At 44.2% G+C, this 25,812-nt stretch overlaps 1 protein-coding gene across 1 annotated transcript in view; it reads left to right on the top strand.

The window, feature by feature from the left end:
* The window catches only part of LOC121275632 (protein FAM149A-like), a 150,987-nt gene that overhangs the window by 66,061 nt on the left and 59,114 nt on the right, over positions 1 to 25,812 (top strand). The window contains exons 6-9 of the mRNA XM_041183130.1: positions 2,282 to 2,407; positions 3,370 to 3,543; positions 15,075 to 15,265; positions 23,217 to 23,374. Coding sequence (XP_041039064.1) covers positions 2,282 to 2,407; positions 3,370 to 3,543; positions 15,075 to 15,265; positions 23,217 to 23,374 — 649 coding nt within the window. The remainder of the gene's footprint in view (positions 1 to 2,281; positions 2,408 to 3,369; positions 3,544 to 15,074; positions 15,266 to 23,216; positions 23,375 to 25,812) is intronic.

Below are 25,812 nucleotides of genomic sequence, written 5' to 3'. Positions count from 1 at the left end.
GCTGCCTCCGTTGATGTGGGATTTTGAAAGGACAGGGATGTGGAATCTGAAGTGTGCAGAATAAAACAGGTAAGAAGAGGTTTAAACTTGGTGGATGCATTTGGAAAGCTAGGTTATCCCTTTGGAGAGGTAAGGTACCCCTTTGTATAAGTTCCCAGAAGACCTTTGGGAGAGGTAAGGTACCCTTTGGGATTGTTAAAGATGAACATGATTATGTACTTTTTATGCACAAACTGATTGGAACTGTCCAGCTGTCAAGGAGCTGTCCATCTGTCAAGGAACTGTTAGAGAACTGTGCAGGTGTCAAAGAACTGTCCAACTCTCAAGGAACTGTCTAACTGTTAAGGAACTGTCCAGCAGTCAAGAAAGTGTTCAGTCGTCAAGGAAGTATCAAAGCTATCAAAGCTATCCAGGAAGTGTCAAAGCTGTCTAAGCTGTCCAGGAGGTGTCAAAGCTGTCAAGGAATTGTCCAGGGATACTGTTACTAGGTGAGTTGGCATGGAGGGAGTAAAGGAAAAGGGTGCTGGAGGGGGGCATGGATTGGCATGAGTTGGCACTAAGTTGGCATGGGGGTATGGGGATGGGTAGCAGGGCACTAAGTTGGCATCAGGGGCATGGGCAATGGGGGTGGGCACAGGGGCACTAAGTTGAATAGGGGTATGGGAAGCCATGCGGGCAGGGTTGGCATAGGTTGTCATAGATAGGGCATAGGGAGTGTGAGGGGGTGAGGTGGGTTGAAGGCTGGAGAGATGCTTTTTATTTTTTTTAATTTATTTAAACACAGTGCTGGAGCACAGAAGTAGGACTTGTACCTCTGCACCCGGCATTTGCTCTGGGGTTGACTGCCCTGACTTCCGTTTCAGTCCGCCACCCTGGAGATAAAAATCTGGGCCCAAGAGAGTTTTACTAAGTGATCTATAACTGTATAAAAGAGAAACAGGAGCTCGTTGGATGATTTTGGAATGCACAACCTGAAAGGGTGGTGGAAGCAGATTCAAGAATAACTTGCAAAAGGGAATGTGAAGGGAAAAATTGCTGAGCTAAGGGGATTGGGAAGGGGAATAGGAGTAATTGAATAGCTCCTTCAGAGAGCTGGCAGAGGCACGTAGGACTGAATGTGTTCCATCTGTGGTGTATCATTCTATGATTCTTTGACCACAAAGATGCTTGCATCAAAGAACTAAAATGATGGAAACAAGGGATATGTGAAGAGCTAAGGTACTGAGATGTAATTCAGATCTGAAGCTGAAACAGGAGAAACTATTGAAACAAGAAAATTAAGGAAAATAAACAGAGCCAAAAAGCACTGCCGGTTCTCAGTAGGTGAGGCAGCAACTAAGGTTTTATCCCTGAAACAACACTGAACTCACGCTTTATTGACAGAAACTGCCTGACTTGATGAGACTATCCAGCATTTATCTTTTTTACCAGCACCTGTAGTCACAGACTCCTTTATCAGCACTGCGCTCAGACAAAGGGTCTGTTTTGTCAGATTTTTCTGTAATGAATGCTCCTCCTAGGCCTTTGTATCTGTTGTCGCTTCTATTCTCGAATACTCTAAGCTTTTCTTTGCAGGTCTCCCACCTTGTGCATCCATATACTTGATCTCATCCAAAAATCTGCTGCCTCTGTCCTACCTTGCACCAAGTTCCTTTCACCCCTATTAACAAACATACAATCATATGAATTAGGAGTCGGAGTAGGCCACTCGGCCCCTCGAGCTTGCCCCGCCATTCAATAAGCTCATGACTGATCTGATTGTGGCCTCAGTGCTACTTTCCTGCTTGCCCCTGTGCTCAGTGCTCTACATCGGTCCCTCTCTGGCAAAGAATCGATTTTAAAATTCACTTTTTTCAAATCCCTCCATAGCCTTGCCCCTTCTTATCTCTGTAAACTCTTCCTGCCCTAGAACCCTTTGAGATCGCTGCTCTCCTCCAAATCTTATTTCTTGAGCATCTCTAATTTTAATTGCTTCACCGTTGGCAGACATACCTCTATCTGCCTAGGCCCTTATTTTTGGAATTTTCTTTTCTCCTTTGAGATGTTCCTTAAAGCCGACCTTTGTGACCAAGCTTTTGGTCATCTATCCTAATATCTTCTTCAGCTGAGCTTCTTGGGAAGTTTTACCACATTAAAGGTGCCATGTAAATATAAATTGTTGCTTGTTTTCATATTTTGCTACGTGCAGCTTCTAATCTTGATTGACCCAGAAATGTTGTTAGGTGAAAAGTATTATAACCAGCTGGATTGTTTGCTTTCCGTCTTTTTGTACATGATGCAGGATTTTGGGAACCCAGCTCTTGCTGCCAAAAGATGAAGGCTTTCAACATTTCCAGAGTAGAGGAAACAGCTCCGTGATAACGAGGGCATTACCTAGTTTCTGTGATAGCACCAGCGACATGAAAGAGTAAGTCCTTAACTCATAGATTAAATAGACCTTCAATCAACATTGTGAAAGATTTTCTACTATCAGTTGTTCTCTTGTATAATTTATGTATCATAAAGGTCCCGTTTCCCTTTGTTCTGTGTCCTTTTAAAATGCTATCCGCCTGTAATTTCTTCCAGTTCTGATAAAGGGCCTACACGTGAAGGGCTAACTTTTCTGCTCTTTTGCCTACACACTGACTAACCTGCTGACGGTTTCCAGCATTTTCTGTTTTTGAAACAGGACATTGTCGCTTAGCCAGTGATGCCAGCAACATGGGAAGAATTTTCTCCCCATTGTGGGGTGGGGGGGGTTGTGCAGGATTGGGTGCGTGCAGTCGCGCCTCCGATCGGCGCCCCCGATTTGGGACGCCCTGCTAATTTACGTGGGCAGGCCAATTAAGGCCTGACGTCTGCCAGGAAGTGCTATGCGCTCCCTGTGCAGGTGGGGCGGGGGTTAAATTTTTAAAAACCTACTTGAAACCTCATCCCGTCCATGGATGAGGTGTCATGCTTTTTCTGAAGCCCACCAGGACTCCTGGCCTGCCCGCCAACCTTAAGTTTGGATGGGCAGGTCCATTAACGACCTCAATTAGTTTTTAAATGGCCTCAATTGGCCGTTGACAGGTCGGCGGGTGCACAGCTGATTTGCCTGCGCCCCCGCCGACCTGAAAATGGAAATGATGTGGGGTGACGTCGGGAGTTGCACCTGACGTTATCCCGCATCATTTTACGCGTCAGCGAGCGGGCCCCGCCCCCTAAAGATCCTGGCCATGTTTTCCAGCTTTTAAAAAAATCCATTATTTATAATTTGGTTTTATTGACTTACACATAAGGAATAAGTGCACCGAACACTGTAAAACTGCCCTGTTAATTGCAATGGTGTGATTGAATAAATTCTTCTTGTAGAACGTATAAGCCCTAAAAACATTTTTCTTCTCTCAGGCTGAGCCTCTCAGGCCTACGTCTGCTTCCGGCCCAATCTCCCTTCCACAGTGGATCAAACTCCACTATGAGTTCCCTCGACTCAGACTCCTCTATTTTCTCATTCCTTGAGGAGGAGATCTATGATGTGGACGGAAACATTGAAGAGTATTTTGCATATGACAGTAAAGAATGGTAAGCGGAGGTTATGTATATGCAGAAAATAGTTTTACTTTCATGTCTCAAATAGTAAATGTTATAGTTTGACTGAAATTGTATTTGCGTTTGATCAAAATTATTCAATCCAATGATGATTTTATTAAAATACAGCCTGCTGCTTCTGGGAATGGGTTCAGGCTAATGTAAACTAAAAGTAAATTACCATGGATATTGGAAATGTGATATAACAACAGAAAATGCTGGAGATACTCAACAGGTCAGGCAGCATTTGACAATGAATGATCATTGATCTGAAACATTAACTTTGTTTCCCCCTCCACAGATGCTCCCTGACCTGCTGAGTATTTCCAGCATTTTCTCTCTTCATTACAGGTTAAGTTGTGTTTCTGTTTAGCATTCCTCAGAGTGTAAAAGTAACAGTACAGGGGACACCACCTAAGGTTCAGCAAGGTTAATGGTGGTGTAGTGGGCTCATGTATGAACGTGCTGCAGTCTCAAATTCAAGTTGCCATTGTCATCTAGATTGTATGGAGCTGTTTGGAGGGACAGAAAATCAGCAAATAATCTCACATATTCCGAGAACTTTTCCAGGTTTCTGGGGTGCAAGAGGGGAGGTGGAAACATCGAAACAAAAGTTCCAATAAAACTTGAGCTAGAAATCAGGCAAGTGGGGTTCAAAGTAAGCAACAAGTCATCCCAAACCTTGGCAGCATGAGGCTCAGGCTACTTTAACTTCTGAGTCTCATCTACAATTCCTCAATCAGTTGCTGACCGAAAATGAAAGGGAAGCGGCATTCGGTCAGCTGGAGGGAGTGGAATGTTAACCAGCATGAGACCACTGGCAGGACCAGAAGAATCATCCCCAGCAATTGGGTAAATAGTGGTTTGGTAGTGCAGAACTTGGATATTGCTGAAAAAAGAGACATGTTGAAGCTTTTCATCTTGCAGTCCTAAGGACACTTCATAAAATATCAATATAAGGGGAAAACAACAGTTTATACTGTATGTGAAGAGGGTGCTGATTGGTTGGCTAGAGGAATCCGATCGGTAGAGGCATTGCTGTGGCAAAAGCACCAGTAATGGTGGCTGACGGTTAACTGCCAAACATTGTTTGAAATTTAAACCAGGTAGCTTGATTCTGATTGGTCAAGGCATTGCCCTGAGGAATGAGTCAGTGAATGGCTGTCACTTATTTTGTTTAGCTGAAATGGGCACAATGTGTGTACATGTTCTTTCTATCTGCAAAGAAAAAGGGTCCTGTGTATTAATATACATAGCTTTCAGGACACGCAGATGCATCACACTGAGAGCCCAACTGACAATCTTAACTTAGCTGTCAGTGTACTTCTTAGCACACTGAGGGTTGTTTAGAAAAAGTTGTCCAATTGTGGAATCACATCTAATGGGTATGGTATCTTGCTCCTTGCAAATAGTGGCTGGGATATGCTGTTTGACACGATCCACCAGTCTTTGGGATGTACGGCCTACATACCTAGCATCACACTGGCACTGAAATTCATATACCACATTACTCATTTGTGTGATAGGCAGAATGTAATGTGGTATTTGAATTTCAGTGCCAATGTGATACTTGGTATGTAGGTCATACGTTCCAAAGACTGGCAGATTGTATCAAACAGGATGTCCCAGCCGCTGTTCGCAATGGGAAAGGTACAGACTGCACCCAACCAGCCCGTGCTTGCAAAACTCAAAACACAGTGTCCAACATTAGATGTGATTCTGCAATTGGACAACATTTGCTAAATAATCCTCAATGTGCTAAGAATTTAAGATTGTCACTTGGGCTCGCAGTGTGGCACATTTGTGTGTACTGGAAGCTACACATATTAATACACAGGGTCCTGTTCTTTGCAGACAGAAAGAACATGTACACACATTGTGCCTGTTTTAGCTAAACACAATAAGTGACAGCCATTCGCTGATTCATTCCTCAGGGCAATGCCTTGATGAATCAGAGTCAAGCTGCCTGGTTTAAATTTCAAACAATGCTTGTCAGTTAACTGTCAGTCATCAGTAATTGGTGCATTCTCCTTGACAATGTCTCTACTAATCAGAGTCCACTTGCCAACCAACCAGCATTCACTTCTTAGACAGTATAAATTGTTGTTTTCTTCTTATATTGGTATTCTTATGAAGTGTCCTGATGAGTACAAGACGAAAAACTCCAACATGTCTGTTTCAGCAATAATCAGGTAAATCAATGGGGAGGGGCTTTGAGGAGCATCTCATGATCAGGAGAGAGGGAGGCCCAGCCAGAGAGGCTGAAACCTTCCTTGTGGGGTCTGGAGGAGAACGCTAGTTTCAGTGGTGGCAAAGTTGCAATGATTTCCCCACTCAGGGTGCTGGTTAAATAAACAGACAGGTCTCAGTGTTGTCATTTGAAGCTAATTTGATTATTTAAAGAACAACCCTATTGATTTCCAGTGGGTATCCTTCCCACTTGCTTAGAGGAGCAGGTTAAATTTGAGCAAAGCTTCAACATTAGTGGTGATAATAAATTTAGAATTTAAAAGTTCCTGATGGCACTTAGCTTTTAAGGTAACTCTTCCTTAATGTCTATTCTGGATACAAATTAAGTGATTGCAGACAGTCTGACTTTAGTGGCTTGAAGCTGATGATACCTGATGTGGGCCAAGATTTTTCACTGTCTTCAAGTTCACGTTGTTTGTTTTCATTAGTTCAACATAATAAAGTATGTGGAATCAGTTTTTTAAAACGGAATTGGTTAAGTTCTTCCTTCTACATTTTCATTCCTTGAAGTAAACCATCCCTGACCACTTTACTGCGCATTGTTAAAAATTAGTTTTTATTTTAAAATGGTGCAAAGAACAAAGTGTACACATTTAACATGTACAATGTGCATCACTTGCCACTTCTAACTCCAATTTGATGTAGCAACTCTAGCTTGTGGAAATTTCCTTCGCTGCATTTTTATTGCTGCTTTATAATGTTGCAGTTGAGCCAGGTTACATGGATATTCTCCAACAGCTGTTGTTTGCTACTCCTTTCTTCCTGATATGGAACACTCTGCTCCTTCTAATGCTCTGAGTGAGAACTGACTTAAGCCATCGGACTAAAACAGGTAGATTAAAATCACAGGCAGCATGGAAATTTTATGGGGGAAGATAGAGTTTTCCTCCCTCTGGTTTTAAAAACATAGGCCGGAATTTTAGGTCCCCATTGCAGCGGGGATGAGGCCGCAAAATGCAGCTAGCCCTTCTAAACTCCATTGACTTCGGCAGGGCAGTAAAACATCACTGACGTAAAATTACGCCCACAATAATACAGAAGCTGGAGTAGGCTATTTGGCCCCTTGAAGTTATACAGTTATTCAATAAGATCATTGTGGATCTTTTACCTCAGTTACACCTACCCACGCTATCAAAGTCTGATGACCTTTGTCTTGAGTTCATGGCTCTCTGGGGTAGAGAATTCCAAAGATTCACAACCCTCTGAGTGAATAAGTTTTTTCTCCCTTCAGTCCTAAATGACTGGCTCTTAAACTTGAGAAATAATTCTAGACTCACCAGCCAGGTGACACATCCTCCCAGCATCCACCATGTCGAGCCCCTTAAGTATTTTATAAGCAGGATTTTGCCCTTGCGGGTGGGCCTGGCAGGGGTGGGCGGGAGCAATCGGAAAGCTGACCGTTGCCTTCCATCGGGGCCGGACCGCGATTTCAAGCTGGTGTGCCAATTAAGGCCCGCTCAGCGTGAAACGCGTGCTTCAGCGCTCAGCGCTGCCTTGGTTGGGGGGGGCGCCAGGAGGGCGGGTGTGTGCTGGAAAAGCTCCATGAGGTACAGAGCTGCCTCAGAGAGATGAAAATATCAAAAATTAGAAGTAAAGATTTTTAAAATGTTATAAAACATGTCCGGTCATGTGACTTTGTCACATGAACAGGGACATGTTATTAATGAAATGTTGAAATGTTAAAATTTTTTGTTTATTTTTACTTGCTGTTAGAAACCTCATCCCATCTGTGAATGAGGTTTCCTATAAAATGCAAAGGTCTTTTTGCCTGTCCACCAACCGTAATGTTGGATGGGCAGCAAAAAATTTCTTTCAATCGTAACTTTAAAGGCCGTAATAGGCCTTTTAAATGTCGGCGGGTGCGCTGTCGACTCCCATGCGCGCCCGCGGAGCAAAATATCACGTGAGTGCGCAAAGACCTCAGGATGCTCGCCTGATGTCATTGCGCATCATTATACGCTCATTCGGGTTAGGCGCGTGCCCGATGAGTGTTATATTCTGGCCTATATGTTTCAATCAGATCACTTTTTATTGTACTAAATTCTAGGGAATATGGACCTAGTCTACTCAATCTCCTCCCAAAAGATAACCCCGTCATAAGACCATAAGACATAGGAGCAGAAATTAGGCCATTTGGCCGATCGAGTCTGCTCTGCCATTCAATCATTGCTGATAAGTTTTTCAACCCCATTCTCCCGCCTTCTCCCCGTAACCTTTGATCGCCTTACCAATCAAGAACCTATCTATCTCGGTCTTAAGTACATTCAATGACCTGCCCTCCACAGCCTTCTGTGGCAATGAATTCCATAGATTCACCACTCTCTGGCTAAAGAAGTTTCTCCTCATCTCTGTTCTAAAAGGTCTTCTCTTTACGCTGAGGCTGTGCCCTCAGGTCCGAGTCTCTTCTACTAATGGAAACATCTTCCCCACGTCCACTCTATCCAGGCCTTTCAGTATTCTGTAAGTTTCAATAAGATCCCCCCTCATCCTTCTAAACTCCATCGAGTATAGACCCAGAGGCCTCAAACATTCCTCATATGTTAAGCCTTTCATTCCTGAGATCATTCTCGTGAACCTCCTCTGGACCCTCTCCAGGGCCAGAACATCTTTCCTGAGATACGGGGCCCAAAATTGCTCACAATATTCTAAATGTGGTCTGACCAGAGCCTTATAAAGCCTCAGCAGCACATCCCTGCTTTTATATTCTAGTCCTTTCGAAATAAATGCCAACATTGCATTTGCCTTCCTAACTAACGACTCAACCTGCAAGTTAACCTTAAGAGAATCTTGGACTAGGACTCCCAAGTCCCTTTGCACTCCAGATTTCTGAATTCTCTCCCCATTTAGAAAATAGTCTATGCCTCTATTCTTCCAGCTAAAGTGCATGATCTCACACTTCCCCACGTTGTATTCCATCTGCCACTTCTTTGCCTATTCTCCTAACCTGTCCAAATCCTTCTGCAGCCTCCCCGCCTCCTCAATACTACCTGTCCCTCCACCTATCTTTGTATCATCTACAAACTTAGCCAGGATGCCCTCTGTTCCTTCATCTAGATCATTAATGTATAAAGTGAAAAGTTGTGGTCCCAACACTGACCCCTGTGGAACTCCACTAGTCATCGGCCGCCATCCTGAGAAGGATCCCCTTATCCCCACTCTCTGCCTCCTGCCAGACAGCCAATCTTCTATCCATGCTAGTACCTTGCCTCTAACACCATGGGCTCTTATCTTACTGAGCAGCCTCCTGTGCAGCACCTTGTCAAAGGCCTTCTGGAAGTCCAAGTAGATAACATCCATTGGCTCTCCTTTGTCTAATCTACTTGTTACCTCCTCAAAGAATTCTAACAGATTTGTCAGGCATGACATCCCCTTGATGAAACCATGCTGACTTTGCCCGATTTTACCGTGCACTTCCAAGTATTCTGAAATCTCATCCTTAATAATGGACTCTAGAATCTTACCAACGACCGAGGTCAGGCTAATCAGCCTGTAATTTCCCATCTTTTGCCTCATTCCCTTCTTAAAAGGGGGGGTTACATTAGCGATTTTCCAGGCCTCTGGGACCCTCCCTGACTCCAGTGATTCCTGAAAGATCACCACTAACGCCTCCACTATCTCTTCAGCTATCTCCTTCAGAACTCTGGGGTGTAATCCATCTGGTCCAGGTGATTTATCCACCTTCAGACCTTTCAGTTTTCCTAGCACCTTCTCCTTGGTAATGGCCACCATACTCACCTCTGCCCCCCGACTCTCTTGAACTTTGGGGATGTCACTCTTGTCTTCCAATGTGAAGACTGACACAAAGTACCTATTCAGTTCCTCTGCCATTTCTTTGTTCCCCACTACTACTTCTCCAGCGTCATTTTCCAGCAGCCCAATGTCCACTTTTGCCTCTCTCTTACCCTTTATATATCTAAAAAAACTCATGCAATCTTTTATATTACTGGCTAGTTTACCCTCATATTTAATCTTCTCCCTCCTTATTTCTTTTTTAGTTGTCTTTTGTTTGTCTTTATAGGCTTCCCAATCCCCTGGTTTCCCACTGCTCTTCGCCGCATTGTATGCTTTCTCTTTAGCTTTTATGCTGTCCCTGACTTCCCTTGTCAGCCATGGTTGCCTCGTCCTCCCTTTAGTATGCTTCTTCTTCCTAGAGATGAATTTTTGCTGTGTCTCCCAAATTACTCCCAGAAACTCCTGCCATTGCTGTTCCACTGTCTTTCCAGCTAGGCTCATCTCCCAGCCAATTCTGGCCAGCTCCTCCCTCATACCTCTGTAGTTGCCTTTATTCGACTGTAATACCGTTACATCTGATTCCAGCTTTTTCCTCTCAAATTGCAGGGTAAAGTCTATCATATTATGGTCACTATTCCTCCTAAGGGTTCCTTCACCTTAAGCTCCCTTATCAAATCTGCCTCATTACACATCACTAAATCTAGAATTGCATGTTCCCTAGTGGGCTCCACCACAAGCTGCTCCAAAAAGCAATCTTGTAGACATTCCACAAATTCCTTTTCTTGGGATCCACTACCAACCTGATTTTCCCAGTCTACCTGCATATTGAAATCCCCCATGATCACTGTAACCTTGCCAATCTTACACACCTTTTCTATCTCATGGTGTAGCTTGTGCCCCACATCCTGACTACTGTTTGGAGGCCTGTACGTCCCATTTATAACCTTGGCTGTACTCCTTCTAAGGGAAGTAGATACTCCCTTATATAAGAAGACCAAGACCGTACACCATAGTCCATGTGTGGCCCTACCCAATTGTTCTAAGTGTGGAATCGTCCCAGATTTGCACTAAGTGTGGTAGCCGGCGGGAAAAGGACATTTTACCCGCTGGCTGCAATGGTAGGTTTTCACACCGTATTATCTTATTCCTGCCTCATTCATTATGCATTTCTGGGAAATACGCTAGGTTGCTCGTGGGGCATCCTCTGATTCGCCTGCCCTGCTGTCACCTCAGGCCTTCAGTTTTTACGCAAGAGAAGCTGGCTCACAACAGCAGGGAGAGGTCTCAGACCGGGGATGGATTGGCCCACATTAGGCCCCTCACTCACTTTGAGGAGAGTGCCACTGCGTTGACTGGTGAGGACATGGACCATGTCTGTGGTGACGGTGAGGTCAAAAGCAAACACCCATGTGAGGATCCTGCACCCACAACATCCTTCTCTCAATGCAACTGTAAGTGCTCTCTCTCCTGCTTTTGACTCTGTTGTCTTGTACTAATTATCTCTACTTTGGTTCACAGGGAGCTCTGCCAAGTGACCGAAACCCTCCGCCAGTCAGTCCCTCAGCTTCATCCATGTCCTCACCTCCAGCGAAGAAGACACCTCCTTCGTTGAAGAGCTGGAAATAAGCAGCCTGGAAGACCCGTCACAGTGCTTACCCACATCCTCCACCAGCGCAGAGGCACACACCTCGTTGGGACCTAGATCTAGAGCAGGCTCAGTTTCATAAACTGGTATCACCGCATGGACATGTGTCCACAGCAGGAGCCAAGATCCCCAGCACTTATAGGACTGCTGGGGAAAAGGCATCTGTGAGGTCTGAGTCAGATGATGAGCCTCTGGATTTGGCCTTCCAACTCATCACGAAGAGTCGGCAGAAGTTGAGGGAACATCATGCAGAGCTGTTGGAAGCCCTCAACAGAGTAGCACCTGAGTTGAAGGAATGCGTCTGCCTGCCCTTTGATGAAGTAGTGCATGGATGTGTCCATGGGAAGGATGGTGGACACCATGGAGATCCTGGTCCAGCAGATTGTGGAGATGCGTGCAGACCTGCACTCTATTGCAGTAGCCATGGGTGAGTTCCTGCAGTGACAGTGCAAGAGGGAAACAGGACACCTCGACATCCCTCCAGGTGCTCCTCCCCCTCAAGGAGTCAGTCCAGGACCCTCGGGCTCCCAAAGGGAGGAGGAGCAGCAGCTGGTCCCCGCTGGGTCATCCACTCAGGAATCCTAGATGCTGTACTCTCCCTCCGAGTTACCTTTGCCTGTGACACCCTCAACCTCATCCTCTGTCACTGCAGAGGGAGCAGCTGGCCCACAGGAGGACAGTCAAAGCAAGGCCTCGGATCTCCAGAGGACCCACACCAAAATCATCAGAGGCAACAGAGCCAACAATTGCACCCCTGCTGCGGATGTCAGGGCAACATCTAGAAGAAGTGGTAAGCCTAGAAACGTTAAGAAATTCTGATCACAAGTCGTTGCACAGGTAATCATATTTTGTCATTTTATAACCTGAAAATATATTCACTTTCACTGAATAATGTGTAGTGGTGGGTGGAATTTTCCATGCCTGCCAGTGTCGGGCATGCTTGGTGGTGTGAGTGGACAATATGGTGTGATTGGTTTTACCACGGCGTGAAACCAGTTTGCAATCGTCCACTCAGCCTGCTGATAGCAGGCCGCGTTTCCTGCCTACGGATGTTGGAAACCTCATTGTAACACATCATTATTAGGCCTGCCTGCTGGAGTTGCCCCTCCTGCTGGACCGTCCGTCCTTCACACTTAACCAGGACAGGTTCTTAGTACACCCATGCTGACCACGTGTCTCCCTGTTCTATCCTGCAGGAGGACTACATCAGGATCATGGAACCTGGTGAACTGACTGTATGCCTGAAGGCCCACAGAAAGCAAAGACTACGGAGGAAAGCATGACTGAGGCTCCTGGCTGCACAGAGACAGGAACCTCAGGAAGAAGTGTTGGCCGGGGCTCCCACACATGCTGCAGGAGAGCCACAGCGAGCCATCGCTGGTCGGTGCCTAGTGTCACCCAGGGTCACCTGTTGTTCCTGCAGATGACAAAGAACCAGACTGAAGTCTGCACATGTCTAGGGAACTGATCGCTCACATCTGTCAGCTACAGCAAGATTTGACGATATGGGGACATGGAGGACATCCACTGCCAAGTGAAAGTGACTATGGCGCTCAATTTCAATGCCAGTGGCTCCTTTCAGGCCTCCACAGGTGACCTCTGTGAGATATCAGAAGCCTCCACCCACAAATGCATTCATGAGGTCACAGATGCCATCTTTGCGAGGGCACACAACTTTGTGCATTTCACTTGAGACCAGGAGAGACGGATGCAAGAGCGATTGGATTCGCCCAGGTTTCGGGATTCCACAGGTGCAGGATGCCAACAACTGCACTCACGAGGTGCTCAGATCTCCATTGCAACACGTGATAAACTACATCAACCACAAGGGATTCCATTCCCTGAATGTGCAGCTGGTGTGGGCACGGTTTCCAGGGATTGTGCACGACACCTACATTCTCAGTTGGTCACAGATCCCTGGAGTCTTCCTGGTTCCACAGAGGCTGCAGGGTTGGCTCCTTGGGGACAAGGGCTGCCCGCAGAGGCCTTGGCTGATGACACCCATGCAGCAGCCTCAGACTGCAGCAGAGCGACATTATAATGAGGTTCATGCTGCAGCTCGCAGCTTGGTGGAGAAAACCAATGGGATCTTGAAGATGCGGTTCTGGTGCCTGGATGATGAATAAAATGGAAATTAATAATAGTAATGAAAATAATTTCTTCATTTGTATTTTTAAATTTTTATTTATTTAATTATTATTATTTCTTTCCCACTTATTTTCATTATAATTATTTCCATTTTATTCATTGTTTTATCCCCAGCTTTTAGCCTTTTCAATCTTTTTTCCCATCACTGTCCCCTCCCCCCACCCAACCCCCACTAGGGCCATCTGTCACTTTCCAAAGTGCTTTAAAGTGCTTGCCCTGGTCCTGCCATTATCACATTCTGCTTTCCACTCTTAATGTCACCATTAGCACCTCCTTTAGCCAGTACCACCACTATTAACAACCCTTCGACCTTTTGTTTATGACATCTTTCGCCATCTCTCCTTTGCCTCCACTTATTGCTGGCCTTCTATCCAGCTTCGCCTGTTCCGCCCCAGTTAAGCAAAATATATTTCACCACATTTCTACTTCCCTTTAGCTCTGAAGAAGAGTCATTTGGACTCAAAACGTTAACTCTGTCTTTCTCTCCACAGATGCTGTCAGACCTGCTGAGTTTTTCCAGTATTTTTTGTTTTTGTTTCAGAACTCTTTCCAGGATTTCCAGGTAAATGGGCACATTCCCAATCCTCCCGAGAATTCCACCCCCATCTACATTGACCTTCCCAACCTCCTCAGTTTCTGAAATCATCACCCCTGCAATGGAGCCGCAAATGTCAGATTGCTGAGTGCAGGATTGCTGCACTCGTGCCTTTTAACCCCAGCCCTTGAATATAGCACAGGATGAAAATAAGGGCGGAAATCCTGGAATCAGGTCTCGCTGCCTCTTCTCCCCCTGCAAACCTGCATTGGGAGGGCAAAATCCATCTGACTATCTCTGTAGTCACCTCTATCAAACCTCCAAGTTGTCGGACATCATGTCCCAGTGATTTATTGCTTTTTAGTTCTATTACCTTATCCAGTACTATTTCTTTATTAACATTAATGTCCTTAAGTTCCTTACTTCCTCTAGAGCCTTGGTTCCCCAATACTTCAAGAATGTATTTTTTGTTTCCCCTAGAATGAAGCAGATCCAAAATATTTGTTTAATGTCTGTGCTGTATCCTTACTTTCCATTATAATTTCGCCTGTCTCTGTCTGTAAGGTACCTGCATTTATGCTTGCTAATTTTTTCTTTTTCAAATGCCTGTAGAAGCTTTTATAACTTATTTTTATGTCTCTAGCTAGCTACTCTCATATCCTACTTTCTCTTTCTTTATTAATTTCTTGATCCTCTTTTGCTGAGCTTTAAAATCTCTCCAATCCTCAGGCTTAGAACTCTTTCTGGCAACATTTTAAGTCTCTTCTTTCAGTCTAATTCTAGCTTTGAATTGTCTGGTTGTACCATTTTTTTCTGAGGATCTTATATTCTTTATTTAGTTTTTGAGTGGGGCCTTTTGAAAATGCTATAAATAAAACTGGGCACTAGCAGAAAGTTTCTCATAAGTTTGTGTTTCCCACTTACTTAAGATGCAGAGGCATTAATTATTGAAGTCAAATGACATTCCTCTGGCTCTACAGAAGGCCTCAGAACTGGAACCGTGATTCCATCCTCACCCTTCCCGAATGTTTTCAATCATAAGGCAAAAGCTTCACTGATTTAAATAAATTTATATTAATAGGAGAGATAAAGAAGGATCATTTACCACCTAAGTTGTACAAAAAGCTCAGTGATACTGTTGTACTAATGTCTCTGTATGAAGAGAGTTACAATTAAGTTTATGTTAATTCTGCTTTGCTTCAATTACAGCATCAGCGATGATGAGAGTTCAGAACAAAAAGAAGTTCAGCTTGCTCGAAGGAGAAATAAACGGGGCATTCCTCCCATTTCTCCCAATGCTTGCATTAAAGACGCTGCATCAGCGGAGATATTTGATGATATCTGGCGGGATGTGATTGAAATGTTGGAAGAGCTAATCAGGAAACAGTGGGAAAATACCCTTTCAGGTATTGGAGATCAAAGACTCAGAAGCTGCTGGTTTGATGTTAAAGTAGTTCAAACTATTCTGAATTCATTTTTTGTAAATGTAGAGCACAAATTAGTTTATTTAAACGCTGAATGCTATCTGGAATACAGTTGAACCTGTACTTGCAGTCAACTGTGATGCCACATCTTAGAGTCATACGATCATAGAGTTATATTCTCTGCACTCACCTTCTGATTCAATATTACAATCAATTCATCTAGCCAATCACAAATTGCAGCAATTAATTTCACCTAAATAAAAAAAGTTGCAAAGATGTTTCACTGTCATGATAAATATATTAGATTTAGCCATGTTAGATGGTCAAAATTCATAAACTGCAGATGTTAGACCAGAACTTAATGTAAAAAGAAATGTGAACCTAATGACCATTATTTATTTATAAATCGTTCAGCATCCTCAGGTCAGCACAGGTACATGGTTAAAGATGAAAATGCAGAAGTTGTCCTTAGCTTATTGCTCCACCATAATATGCACAAAAATGGATTCTTTGCGCAGCTCCCCATTTAGATGTATTGAATGATGGAGTCTCATTCTTTTAGATTTCGATGGTTGTTGAGACTGTTTTTTACTTTTTCTTTCTGTCCCTCTTAACTCCACCTTTGCTTCCTTCTTTATTTCACTTTCTGTCCCTGATTTGTATCCTATCCTAGCTGATTTCCTGATTCAGACTCTGAATGGTTCATTAACTATTCTTCAATCTGGTTTAAGAGACCTATAATTGTTTGCCCTGTTTGCACATGTCTCCAACGTTCTGTACAGGAAGCTGTGTTGTTTCAATCTCCCACTTGTGGCAATTTTTAATGTAAAAGCTCATGGATATTTAACAGGCAAGAGCAAGTATAACAAATGTGGGTGGTGTTTGTGTGTCAGTTACAGGTCTTCTATCAGGCTAATTGGTTAAATAAGTTAAAATACCCCTTTTTCAGGTTAACAGAGAATCAGTGCAGATCAGAGATACATGCATTTGTAGTTTGGGTGGATCTTTTCTTACAGTGGTGACTTTGATTTGTTTTAGTTCTTCATGGTATGTGGGCATCACTGGTAAGGCCAGCATTTGTTGTCCAATCCCTTGAACTGACTGGCTTGTTAGGCCATTGCAGGGGGCAGTTAAGAGTCGACTGCACTGGAGTCACATGTAGGCTAGTCACATGCAGGTATGGACAGTAGATTTCTTCCCCTAAAGTGTATTAGTGAACCAGATGGGTTTTTACAACAATTGATAGCCACCATTACTAGCTTTCAATTCCAGATTTTATTGATTCATTGAATTTAAATTCCAGCTCTTTGGTGGGATTTGAACCCCTGTCACCAGAGCATTATTCTGGGCCTCTGGATTGATAATCCAGTTACGTTGCCACGAAGCGACTTTCTCCCCAGAATGTAACCAAGCTGTCTGCTCCCACAGGGCTTTGATGTTGTGCTGTAAATTGATAGGATGGGATTGTCCCTGCATATGCATATAGTGCAACTTTCTAACCTCAGTCTGGGGCTTGTTGATTGGATGCAGCAGAGGTGCTTAGAGTGAAATGGAAGCAGATCAAGGTGGAAAGGTAGAGCAACATGGGCCTTAAAGTTACTTAAGCTCTGGGGTAATATTTATATAAAACATTCAACTTGTTTATCTGAAATTCCTTTGTCTGCCATTTTAGTTACTCATTTAACGTAAATGGGTAAAAGCCAGCATTAAAATATGAAATGTTGTCCAGTTAAGGAGTTGTACATTGTTGCCCACAAAGTAATTACAAGAGCATTTAAAAGAATTAGAAAGCATTTTAACTTATCTCTCTTTTAATCTCTCCAAATTCACAATGTTAGCACATGATTAGAAGAGTGCAATCTGCTGAGCAGATGGCAGCAGGGGAGTGCATGTGAGGAGCTAAGCAATAGAGAAAGGTGACAGATATCCAAGGCCCTCTAGGTTTACTCCCAGTATGTAGTAAAGTGAGGTACCCTGTCCCTTTAAGAGAATGCAAGTGTACTGATCATGTGACAGCACTGACGAGCCACTGGACAGTGCAGGCAATTGAGAACTGTAAGTCTAGTTCTGGAGGTTTCTGGGTAAGCACGTATGATCTGGTGCTCTGCCCTATGTCTCAATAAACCATCGCTGTTTATTCTTTCATCAGTCTCTCCCCATTATTGATTGCAAGCAGATGAGAACATGGGAAGGCATGCAGTTAGAGTTCAGTTGGCCAATGAGCTCATTTACCCAAGACATCAAATTGGCGATGAGGATAAAGAACAAAAGAAAATAAATTTCAAGATGGGTGAGCAAAGCATTGGAAAGAGCATCTGTACTTCCCTTATGAAATAGGTGACAGCTGGCAATCAGAGCAGAAAGCAGTGCTGCAGTTTAAAATAAAAAAAACCCTGCAGAATCACGATCGCAGGGATCCCACCAAAGCTCAAAAAGAGCACGAAATGCAGTAGAGAAAAGCTGACAGCTGCAGAGACAGAGCTAAAAAAAAGCAGTGACTGTTCTTAAAGTGGCAATACATTTGGCTATGGACAGAAAATTATAAGAGACCCTAGAGAGAACGCAACTCTGTGGTAAGCCAAACACCTAAATTCGTCATTACCTAGAGAGCCTATTGGAAGTGCAGTCCCTTTGCAGTCATTCGCAATGCTGCATTTTGGATGTGCGGATCCATTTGACCCCATTACAGATAACTGGTCTAAGTATGTCGAACGCCTAGTGTTCTTTTTTACCGCTAACTACATCATGGGGAGGGAGGAGAAGAAAAGGGTGATTATTTTGTCCTTATGTGGAAGCAAACCATACAGGCTGATCTGCAGCCTTATGTCACCTAATGCCCCACATCAAAGGCTTTCAACGAGTTGATAAAAATTGTACAGAGCCACCTGAGACCAAAGCCCTCAGTTACTATACAGAGCTTCAAGTTCAATTCAAGGAACAGGCTTCCGGAGGAGACAATAGCTGACTATGAGTCTGTTTTAAAGGCATTAACTGAGCATTGCGAGTTCGTAACGTCCATTAGTGATTTGTTGAGAGACCGGCTGATATGCGAGATTGGAGATGATACTATCCAAAGGCATTTGCCAGCTGAACCTAGTCTAGACTTCAATAAGGCTACTGCGATGGAGAGTGCTATTAGAATTTCCGAAGTTATGAAAGATACATAAAATGGCGGCATCCATCTGTTCGAGCTGGACAATCCTGCAACAAAAGGAATGAAAACTTCAGACTCCATGGAAAGACAGGAAATGCTCTCTAGCCCAAGGCCATTGAAAAACAATGGTACTGCAGTGAAAACCCACAGAATGAATGAGAGAAATACGTCCAGACATCCAGTGAGCGAACGACAACTCAAACAAGTCAAGTGCTTTTTCTGCCACCGCTATGGCCACATAATGTGGTACCACAGAGAAAGGCTAAAACAACACTATAAAGGCAGAAGGAAAAATGAAATATGCCTCATGGAAGAGCCAGAAGAAATAGAATCAGACATCCATTTGTTATATAACCTCAAAGTGGGTAGAATTGAACCAATCCAAGTAGCTATAATGATCAACGGACAGCCTATTAAGATGGAAGTTGATATGGGAGCATCAATGTCCATCATTGGAGGGCATACATTTAGATATCTAGAAGGCTCTGATTTCTCAGAAGAGTTGTCAGAAAACCCAACTACTGAGCTCATTCACGCTCAGCTCGCGCCTGAGTCTAGTCCAGCCAACAGTGAAATTTAGGTGAAGATAGAGATATGGGTCAGTGCTACCAACAAAAGGACACTCAGGAAGAAAAAGTGAAATTATCGACAGTCATCAGAAAGAAAAAACTAATTTTTTTTTTCCTTTCCCTCTTTCTCATCACACGTCATGTAGCACATCACTGTTTTGCTTTGAGCTTGTTGCCCTTTATCTGTTTCAGCAGGAGTAAACGTGACTGCACCCGGAAGATGGTGAAATCATCCACTGAGGGACATAGTGGGCAACTGCCCCTGAAAAGGAGGTCTCAGAAACACCAGCTGAGGTTGTTGGGCTACAACTCTCAGCCCGCCAAAGAAGGCCTTCTGAGAGACTTGACCTGTAAAGAGTTATCGTGAAAATAGTTAATGTACTTTAAGCTTGTTAGCTGTATATTTAAGTAAAGGATGTGGTAAAGTGAGGTACACCTCTGCTGCCATAAAACAAAGTTACCATCTCAGCCATGCTTTCTGAAGCTTTCTGAGTTAGCAAAAGTGTCATCCTCATTAGATTTTGCCACAGATGGTTCAGTTTTCAGCTTGAGAAGACTTCAAGCTAAGACCAAAGTCCATAAAACTGTGATTAGTGACTTTCGTTTCGCTGATGACTGTTCCCTAATTGCCCATTCAGAACAAGAAATGCAACATAGCATGGACTGCTTCTTATCTACATGTGATCCTCCGTCTCATGATCAGCACCAAAAAGACTGAAGTCATATACCACCCTGCCCACAAAAACAGTACATGAAGCCAACTATTACAGTCAATGGTCAAAGGCTTCAAGCAGTCAACAAATTTACCTGCTTCAGCGCACCCTTTCCAGAGTAGTTTATATTAATGTCGAAGTGAATGCCAGAATAGCTAAGGCTGGCGTTGCCTTTGATAAATTACAAAAACAGTTTGTGAGTGAAAAGGAATTATTCTCTCAACAATGGTGAAGGTATACTTAGCAGTTGTCCTATGGTATGCTTGTTAGACATGGAGAGTTTACTCCAGGCTTTAAAACAAGCTACATCACTTTCACATGACCTGCTTGAGAGACGACTGAAGATTAGTTGGCAAAACCAGGTTCATAATACTTAGATTCTCTCCCTGACTGATGTGCTTAGCATCTACACTCTGCTGAAGCAAACTCTGATAAGCTGAACTGGATATGCTGCCAGAGGGCCCAATTACTGCTTGCCAAAAAAGCTGTTCTACAATGAGCTACTTGACGGAAATGCTGACATGGAGACCAGAAAAAAACACTTCAAGAACATCCTGAAGATATCACTGAAGAGGTTCAACATCACTCCTGAGACATGGGAGAACCTCACATAAGATCGCCTTATATAGTGCAGTCTCAGCAGCAAAGACGTCACCTTCTATGAACAGAACAGAGTCACAAAGGCCAACAGGAAACATGAGCTTCTGCACCAAAGATACCTATGTATCCAGCATGCAACAAATTCTTTCATGCTCAAAATGTTCTGATTGGTCATCTTTAAACATATTGCACGTGAAATTTAACCCATTGAATTCTAGTCAATTTCATAGTTATCTTCAACCAAGAAAGACAAATACAGTCATCATCATAAGTATTCCACCTTCCCCAGAATTGGCGGATTGCACTGCAGTGTCCCGGAGTAAAACAAAAACAGAATTACCTGGAAAAACTCAGCAGGTCTGGCAGCATCGGTGGAGAAGAAGAGTTGACATTTTGAGTCCTCATGACCCTTCCACAGAACTGAGTGAATATAAGGAGAGGGGTGAAATACAAGATGGTTTAAGGTGGGGGTTTGGGGCGGGGGGGAGAAGTGGGGGGGTGGTGGTGTGGTTGTAGGGACAAGCAAGCAGTGATAGGAGCAGATAATCAAAAGATGTCACAGACAAAAGAACACAGGTGTTGAAGGTAGTGATATTATCTAAACAAATGTGCTAATTCAGAATGGATGGTAGGGCACTCAAGGTACAGCTTGAGTGGGGGTGGGGTGGAAAGACTAGCAGGGCATAAAAGATTTAAAAATAATGGAAATAGGTGGGAAAAGAAAAATCTATATAAATTATTGGAAAAAACAAAAGGAAGGGGGAAGAAGCTGAAATGGGGTGGGGATGGAGGAAGGAGTTCAAGATCTAAAGTTGTTGAATTCAATATTCAGTCCGGAAGGCTGTAAAGTGCCTAGTCGGAAGATGAGGTGCTGTTCCTCCAGTTTGCGTTGGGCTTCCCTGGAACAATGCAGCAAGCCAAGGACAGACATGCGAGCAAGAGAGCAGGGTGGAGTGTTAAAATGGCAAGCGACAGGGAGGTTTGGGTCATTCTTGCGGACAGACCGCAGGTGTTCTGCAAAGCGGTCGCCCAGTTTACGTTTGGCCTCTCCAATGTAGAGGAGACCGCATTGGGAGCAACGAATGCAGTAGACTAAGTTGGGGGAAATGCAAGTGAAATGCTGCTTCACTTGAAAGGAGTGTTTGGGCTCTTGGACGGTGAGGAGAGAGGAAGTGAAGGGGCAGGTGTTACATCTTTTGCGTTTGCATGGGGAGGTGCCATAGGTGGGGGTTGAGGAGTAGGTGGTGATGGACGAGTGGACCAGGGTGTCCCGGAGGGAACGATCCCTACGGAATGCCGCCGGGGGGGTGAAGGGAAGATGTGTTTGGTGGTGGCATCATGCTGGAGTTGACGGAAATGGCGGAGGATGATCCTTTGAATGCGGAGGATGATGGGCTGATAAGTGAGCACAAGGGGGACCCTATCATGTTTCTGGGAGGGAGGAGAAGGCGTGAGGGCGGATGCGCGGGAGATGGGCCAGACACGGTTGAGGGCCCTGTCAATGACCGTGGGTGGAAAACCTCGGTTAAGGAAGAAGGAGGACATGTCAGAGGAACTGTTTTTGAAGGTAGCATCATCAGAACAGATGCGACGGAGGCGAAGGAACTGAGAGAATGGGATGGAGTCCTTACAGGAAGCGGGTTGTGAGGAGCTGTAGTCGAGGTAGCTATGGGAGTCGGTAGGCTTGTAATGGATAATGGTGGACAGTCTATCACCAGAGATTGAGACAGAGAGGTCAAAGAAGTGAAGGGAAGTATCAGAGATGGACCATGTGAAAATGTTGGAGGGGTGGAGATTGGAAGCAAAATTAATAAATTTTTCCAAGTCTTGACAAGAGCATGAAGCAGCACTGAAGTAATCATCGATGTACCGGAGAAAGAGTTGTGGGAGGGGGCCGGAGTAGGACTGGAACAAGGAATGTTCCACAAAGCCCATAAAGAGACAGGCATAGCTGGGGCCCATGCGGGTACCCATAGCCACACCTTTTATTTGGAGGAAGTGAGAGGAGTTAAAGAGAAATTGTTCAGTGTGAGAACAAGTTCAGCCAGACGGAGGAGAGTAGTGGTGGATGGGGATTGTTCGGGCCTCTGTTCGAGGAAGAAGCTAAGGTCCCTCAGACCATCCTGGTGGGGGATGGAGCAGTGTCCTGGAGTAGATGGGTGCCCAGGATGCACCTCTAGGGATGATACAAGTTAGTTTACTTAAAATAGATGACCTCCCCACTGATGTCGGTTGCTAGCAGGTGAGCTAAAAGAATTATAGAACCATGCAGTGCAGAAAGATGACATTTGGCCCACTGTGCCTCTGCTGGCTTTTTGAAAGAACAATCCCATTCGTCTCACTCCCCTGCTCTTTCTCCTTAGCCCTGCAAAATTTTCCTTTTCAAGGGATTCTGCTATTATTTAGTCAGCTTTGCTCTCTTTGTAATCAGGGAGAACATAATGACACATAAAGGAGAGGATTTATACAGGTTAATGTTCCAAAGGTAGGAATACAATACCACAGTATTTCAGGTTCTATCTAATAATGCGTATGACATTTAGGGACTCTTTAATTTCAACTTGGAATACTGGTCAACATATGCATAAATTCCATTGACACTTGTAATTTGGATGCTTAATGTGATGCTTTTATTTTAAGAGATCCTGTTATAAGCTGTTAAAAAAAAACTTTGAACTGCAAGATCTGTACTCTGTGTGGTACTTTTCTGTTGATTTAACCAATTTATATTAAGCACCTTAAGCACCTGGCTCCTTTCTAATTACATTGAAGCTACCAGTGAAGACTTTAGCACTATCTGACACAATGTAATCTTTGTGTAGGTGACACTGTATCCTCTCTCACACGGTGTAATGGGTAATTGTTGTATTTCCTTTTATCTCCTATGCTGGCCACAGATGAGGATAAGCAGACAGTGAACATGCAGAGTACAATCATGAGCAAACTGCCTCATATCAGTGACTCTCGAATCATCTTAACAAACTATAGCATTCCACCGTCGAGAGGCTCTGAGACACGTGTCTTGGCATTAGGTACATCCTTCATCCACTCTCAGGTACAGTTCCAGTCTGTAATGCGCTTATAGGTGTGATCATTTAAAAATTGCAGAACTGTCTAAATTTCATGGTAAATGCATGACAGATTTGAATTGCGAAGCACATATAATGCATATTGTGATTTGACAGAAAGTTGTCTTAAGAGGTTCACAGTACTTAAGAGGTATAGAATAACAGAATCAAGCAGTCATTAATAGCTTATATAAAAACCTCCTGTTCCCTTTGGCAACTTAGTTGGTAATTTTGTTTATCCACTGTAAAACTGATTGATATAAGACCGGGAAAGCCCCAAATTCAATCCTAGTCTTTGCTGTGTGGTCTGGCCTCAGCTAGGAAAGAGAGAATTTAACAAGGCTTCTCACTCTTGATCACAAGCTGGAGACACCTGCTGGAAAGTGTGTCTGAGTGTCTGTCAGCCTAACACAATAATAAGTTGGATGTGATGACGCTGAGCGGAATCTTGTGTTCTCCCCGTGGCAAGTTTGGTGGCAGAATGGTGGCAGGTGGGGACCCCACTACTTTCTAGCCTCCACCCCGATTAAGTCCGTGTGGGGCAAGGCCCATGGACGGCCTTCCCTCCATGCCACCAATTGAGGCCTTTAAGTGGGCAACTAATACGTACTAAGGGCCTCTTCTCACAGCCGCTGATATTAACCCGCGTGGGGTTGTAATGTGGGCTCCTGGGGGTGGGATGGCAATGGTGGATGGTGTCCTTCATTCAAAGTCAGTAAGTGCCTGATCAAGGGACCTGGCATCAGAAAGAGGGGCCTATTGAGAACCAACCCACTACCCTTGCTGCTGACCCTCCTCATCCACACTCCCCCACCCCTTGGCCCCCTCCTGCCATGACTCACCTGTGGCCTGGGATTCAGAGATGATACTAGTCCTTGGGTGAGTGTCTTAACAACAGCAGCCAAAGCCTCCCCAGTGGTGCTGCCATTCACTAGAGCTGCCGATCTCTGATTGGTCAGCAGGGCATACTAGGTGGGACTTCTTCCCCCTAGATCCTTGATCCTGAGGAATGCATGCTGAGCCCAGATAAATGCCTGATCTGCATTTAATAATGCTGGGCCTTTCCTTAGTGAGGCAATGCGCATTCCAGTTGATGGCAAGACCTTTGTTGCCTCCATTAAATTCCACCCACCTATTGTGAAAAATAGTACATGGCCAGGTATTGAAATACAGCTGTCATCCATGGGATCAGTATAGATCAACAACTTCAGAATTTTTAAAGATTTATTCATTCATGGGATGTGGACATCGCTGGATTGGCCAGCATTTATTGCTTATCCCTAATTGCCCTTGAGAAGGTGGTGGTGAGCTGTCTTCTTGAACCACTGCAGTCCATGTGGTGTAGGTACACCCACAGTGCTGTTAGGAAGCAAGTTCCAGGTTCTTGACCCAGCAATAGTGAAGGAACAGGGATATATTTCCAAGTCAGAATGGTAAGTGACTCGGAGGGGGACTTCCAGGTGGTGGTGTTCCCATCTATTTGCTGCCCTTGTCCTTCTAGGTGGTAGTGGTTGTGGGTTTGGAAGGTGCTGTCTAAGGATCCATGGTGAACACCTGCAGTGCATCTTGTAGATGGTACATACTGCTGCTAATGTGCGTCGGTGGTGGAGGGAGTGAATGTTTGCGGTTGTGGTGCTAATCAAGTGGACTGCTTTGTCCCGGATGGCGTCAAGCTTCTTGAGTGTTGTTGGAGCTGCACTCATCCAGGCAAGTGGGAGTATTCCATCACAATCCTGACTTGTGCCTTGTTGATGATTGACAGACTTTGGAGAGTCAGGAGGTGAGTTACTCTCTGCAGAATTCCCCAGTCTCTGACCTGCTCTTGTAGCCACAGTATTTATATGGCGTTGGTAATGCCATTGAATGACAGGCTTACCACCACCAGCAAACCGCTGCCCCCCCCCCCAACAACCCCCTCCCCCCCCCACCTCCACCCCCAATCATCCCAAAACAGTGGTGGCCTGGCTGCAAAGGCCATTTTTTAAATGTATTTTTTTGAAAAATTTGAAGTGAGCTTACCTCCGTATTGAAGCACCACCTTCTTCACTTTCCGGCCATGGAATTCTGCTGCTGCTTTCAAGCTGAAAGGCCTCTGTCCTCCAGCTTCAAGAGTCCACCTGGCAACCATTAATTGGCCACTCTGGGGAATATCAAATTGAGTAACTGATGCCTGCAGGGAAAATCCTGCATAGTATTTCATTAAATTGTATCAAACAGAACAAAATACTCTGTTTTGTGTATAAATAGATTTGTAACATTCCTTACTATTGTTCATAAAATTCCTGATAACAAATAAGGGCCCATGTTCATATTGTTAACATCTACTGCAATAGGTCGAATAATTCAAATGGTGAAAGTGAAAATGAATTTGGGATTTATTCTTCATAGAGTTATGGGCAGGAGGGGGGTTAATTTAAACTGCACT

Source organism: Carcharodon carcharias, chromosome 1, assembly GCF_017639515.1.
Source record: "Carcharodon carcharias isolate sCarCar2 chromosome 1, sCarCar2.pri, whole genome shotgun sequence".
Taxonomy (NCBI): Eukaryota; Metazoa; Chordata; class Chondrichthyes; order Lamniformes; family Lamnidae; genus Carcharodon; species Carcharodon carcharias.
Note: the sequence above shows the minus strand (reverse complement) of the source record. Positions and strands in the feature narration are given on the sequence as shown.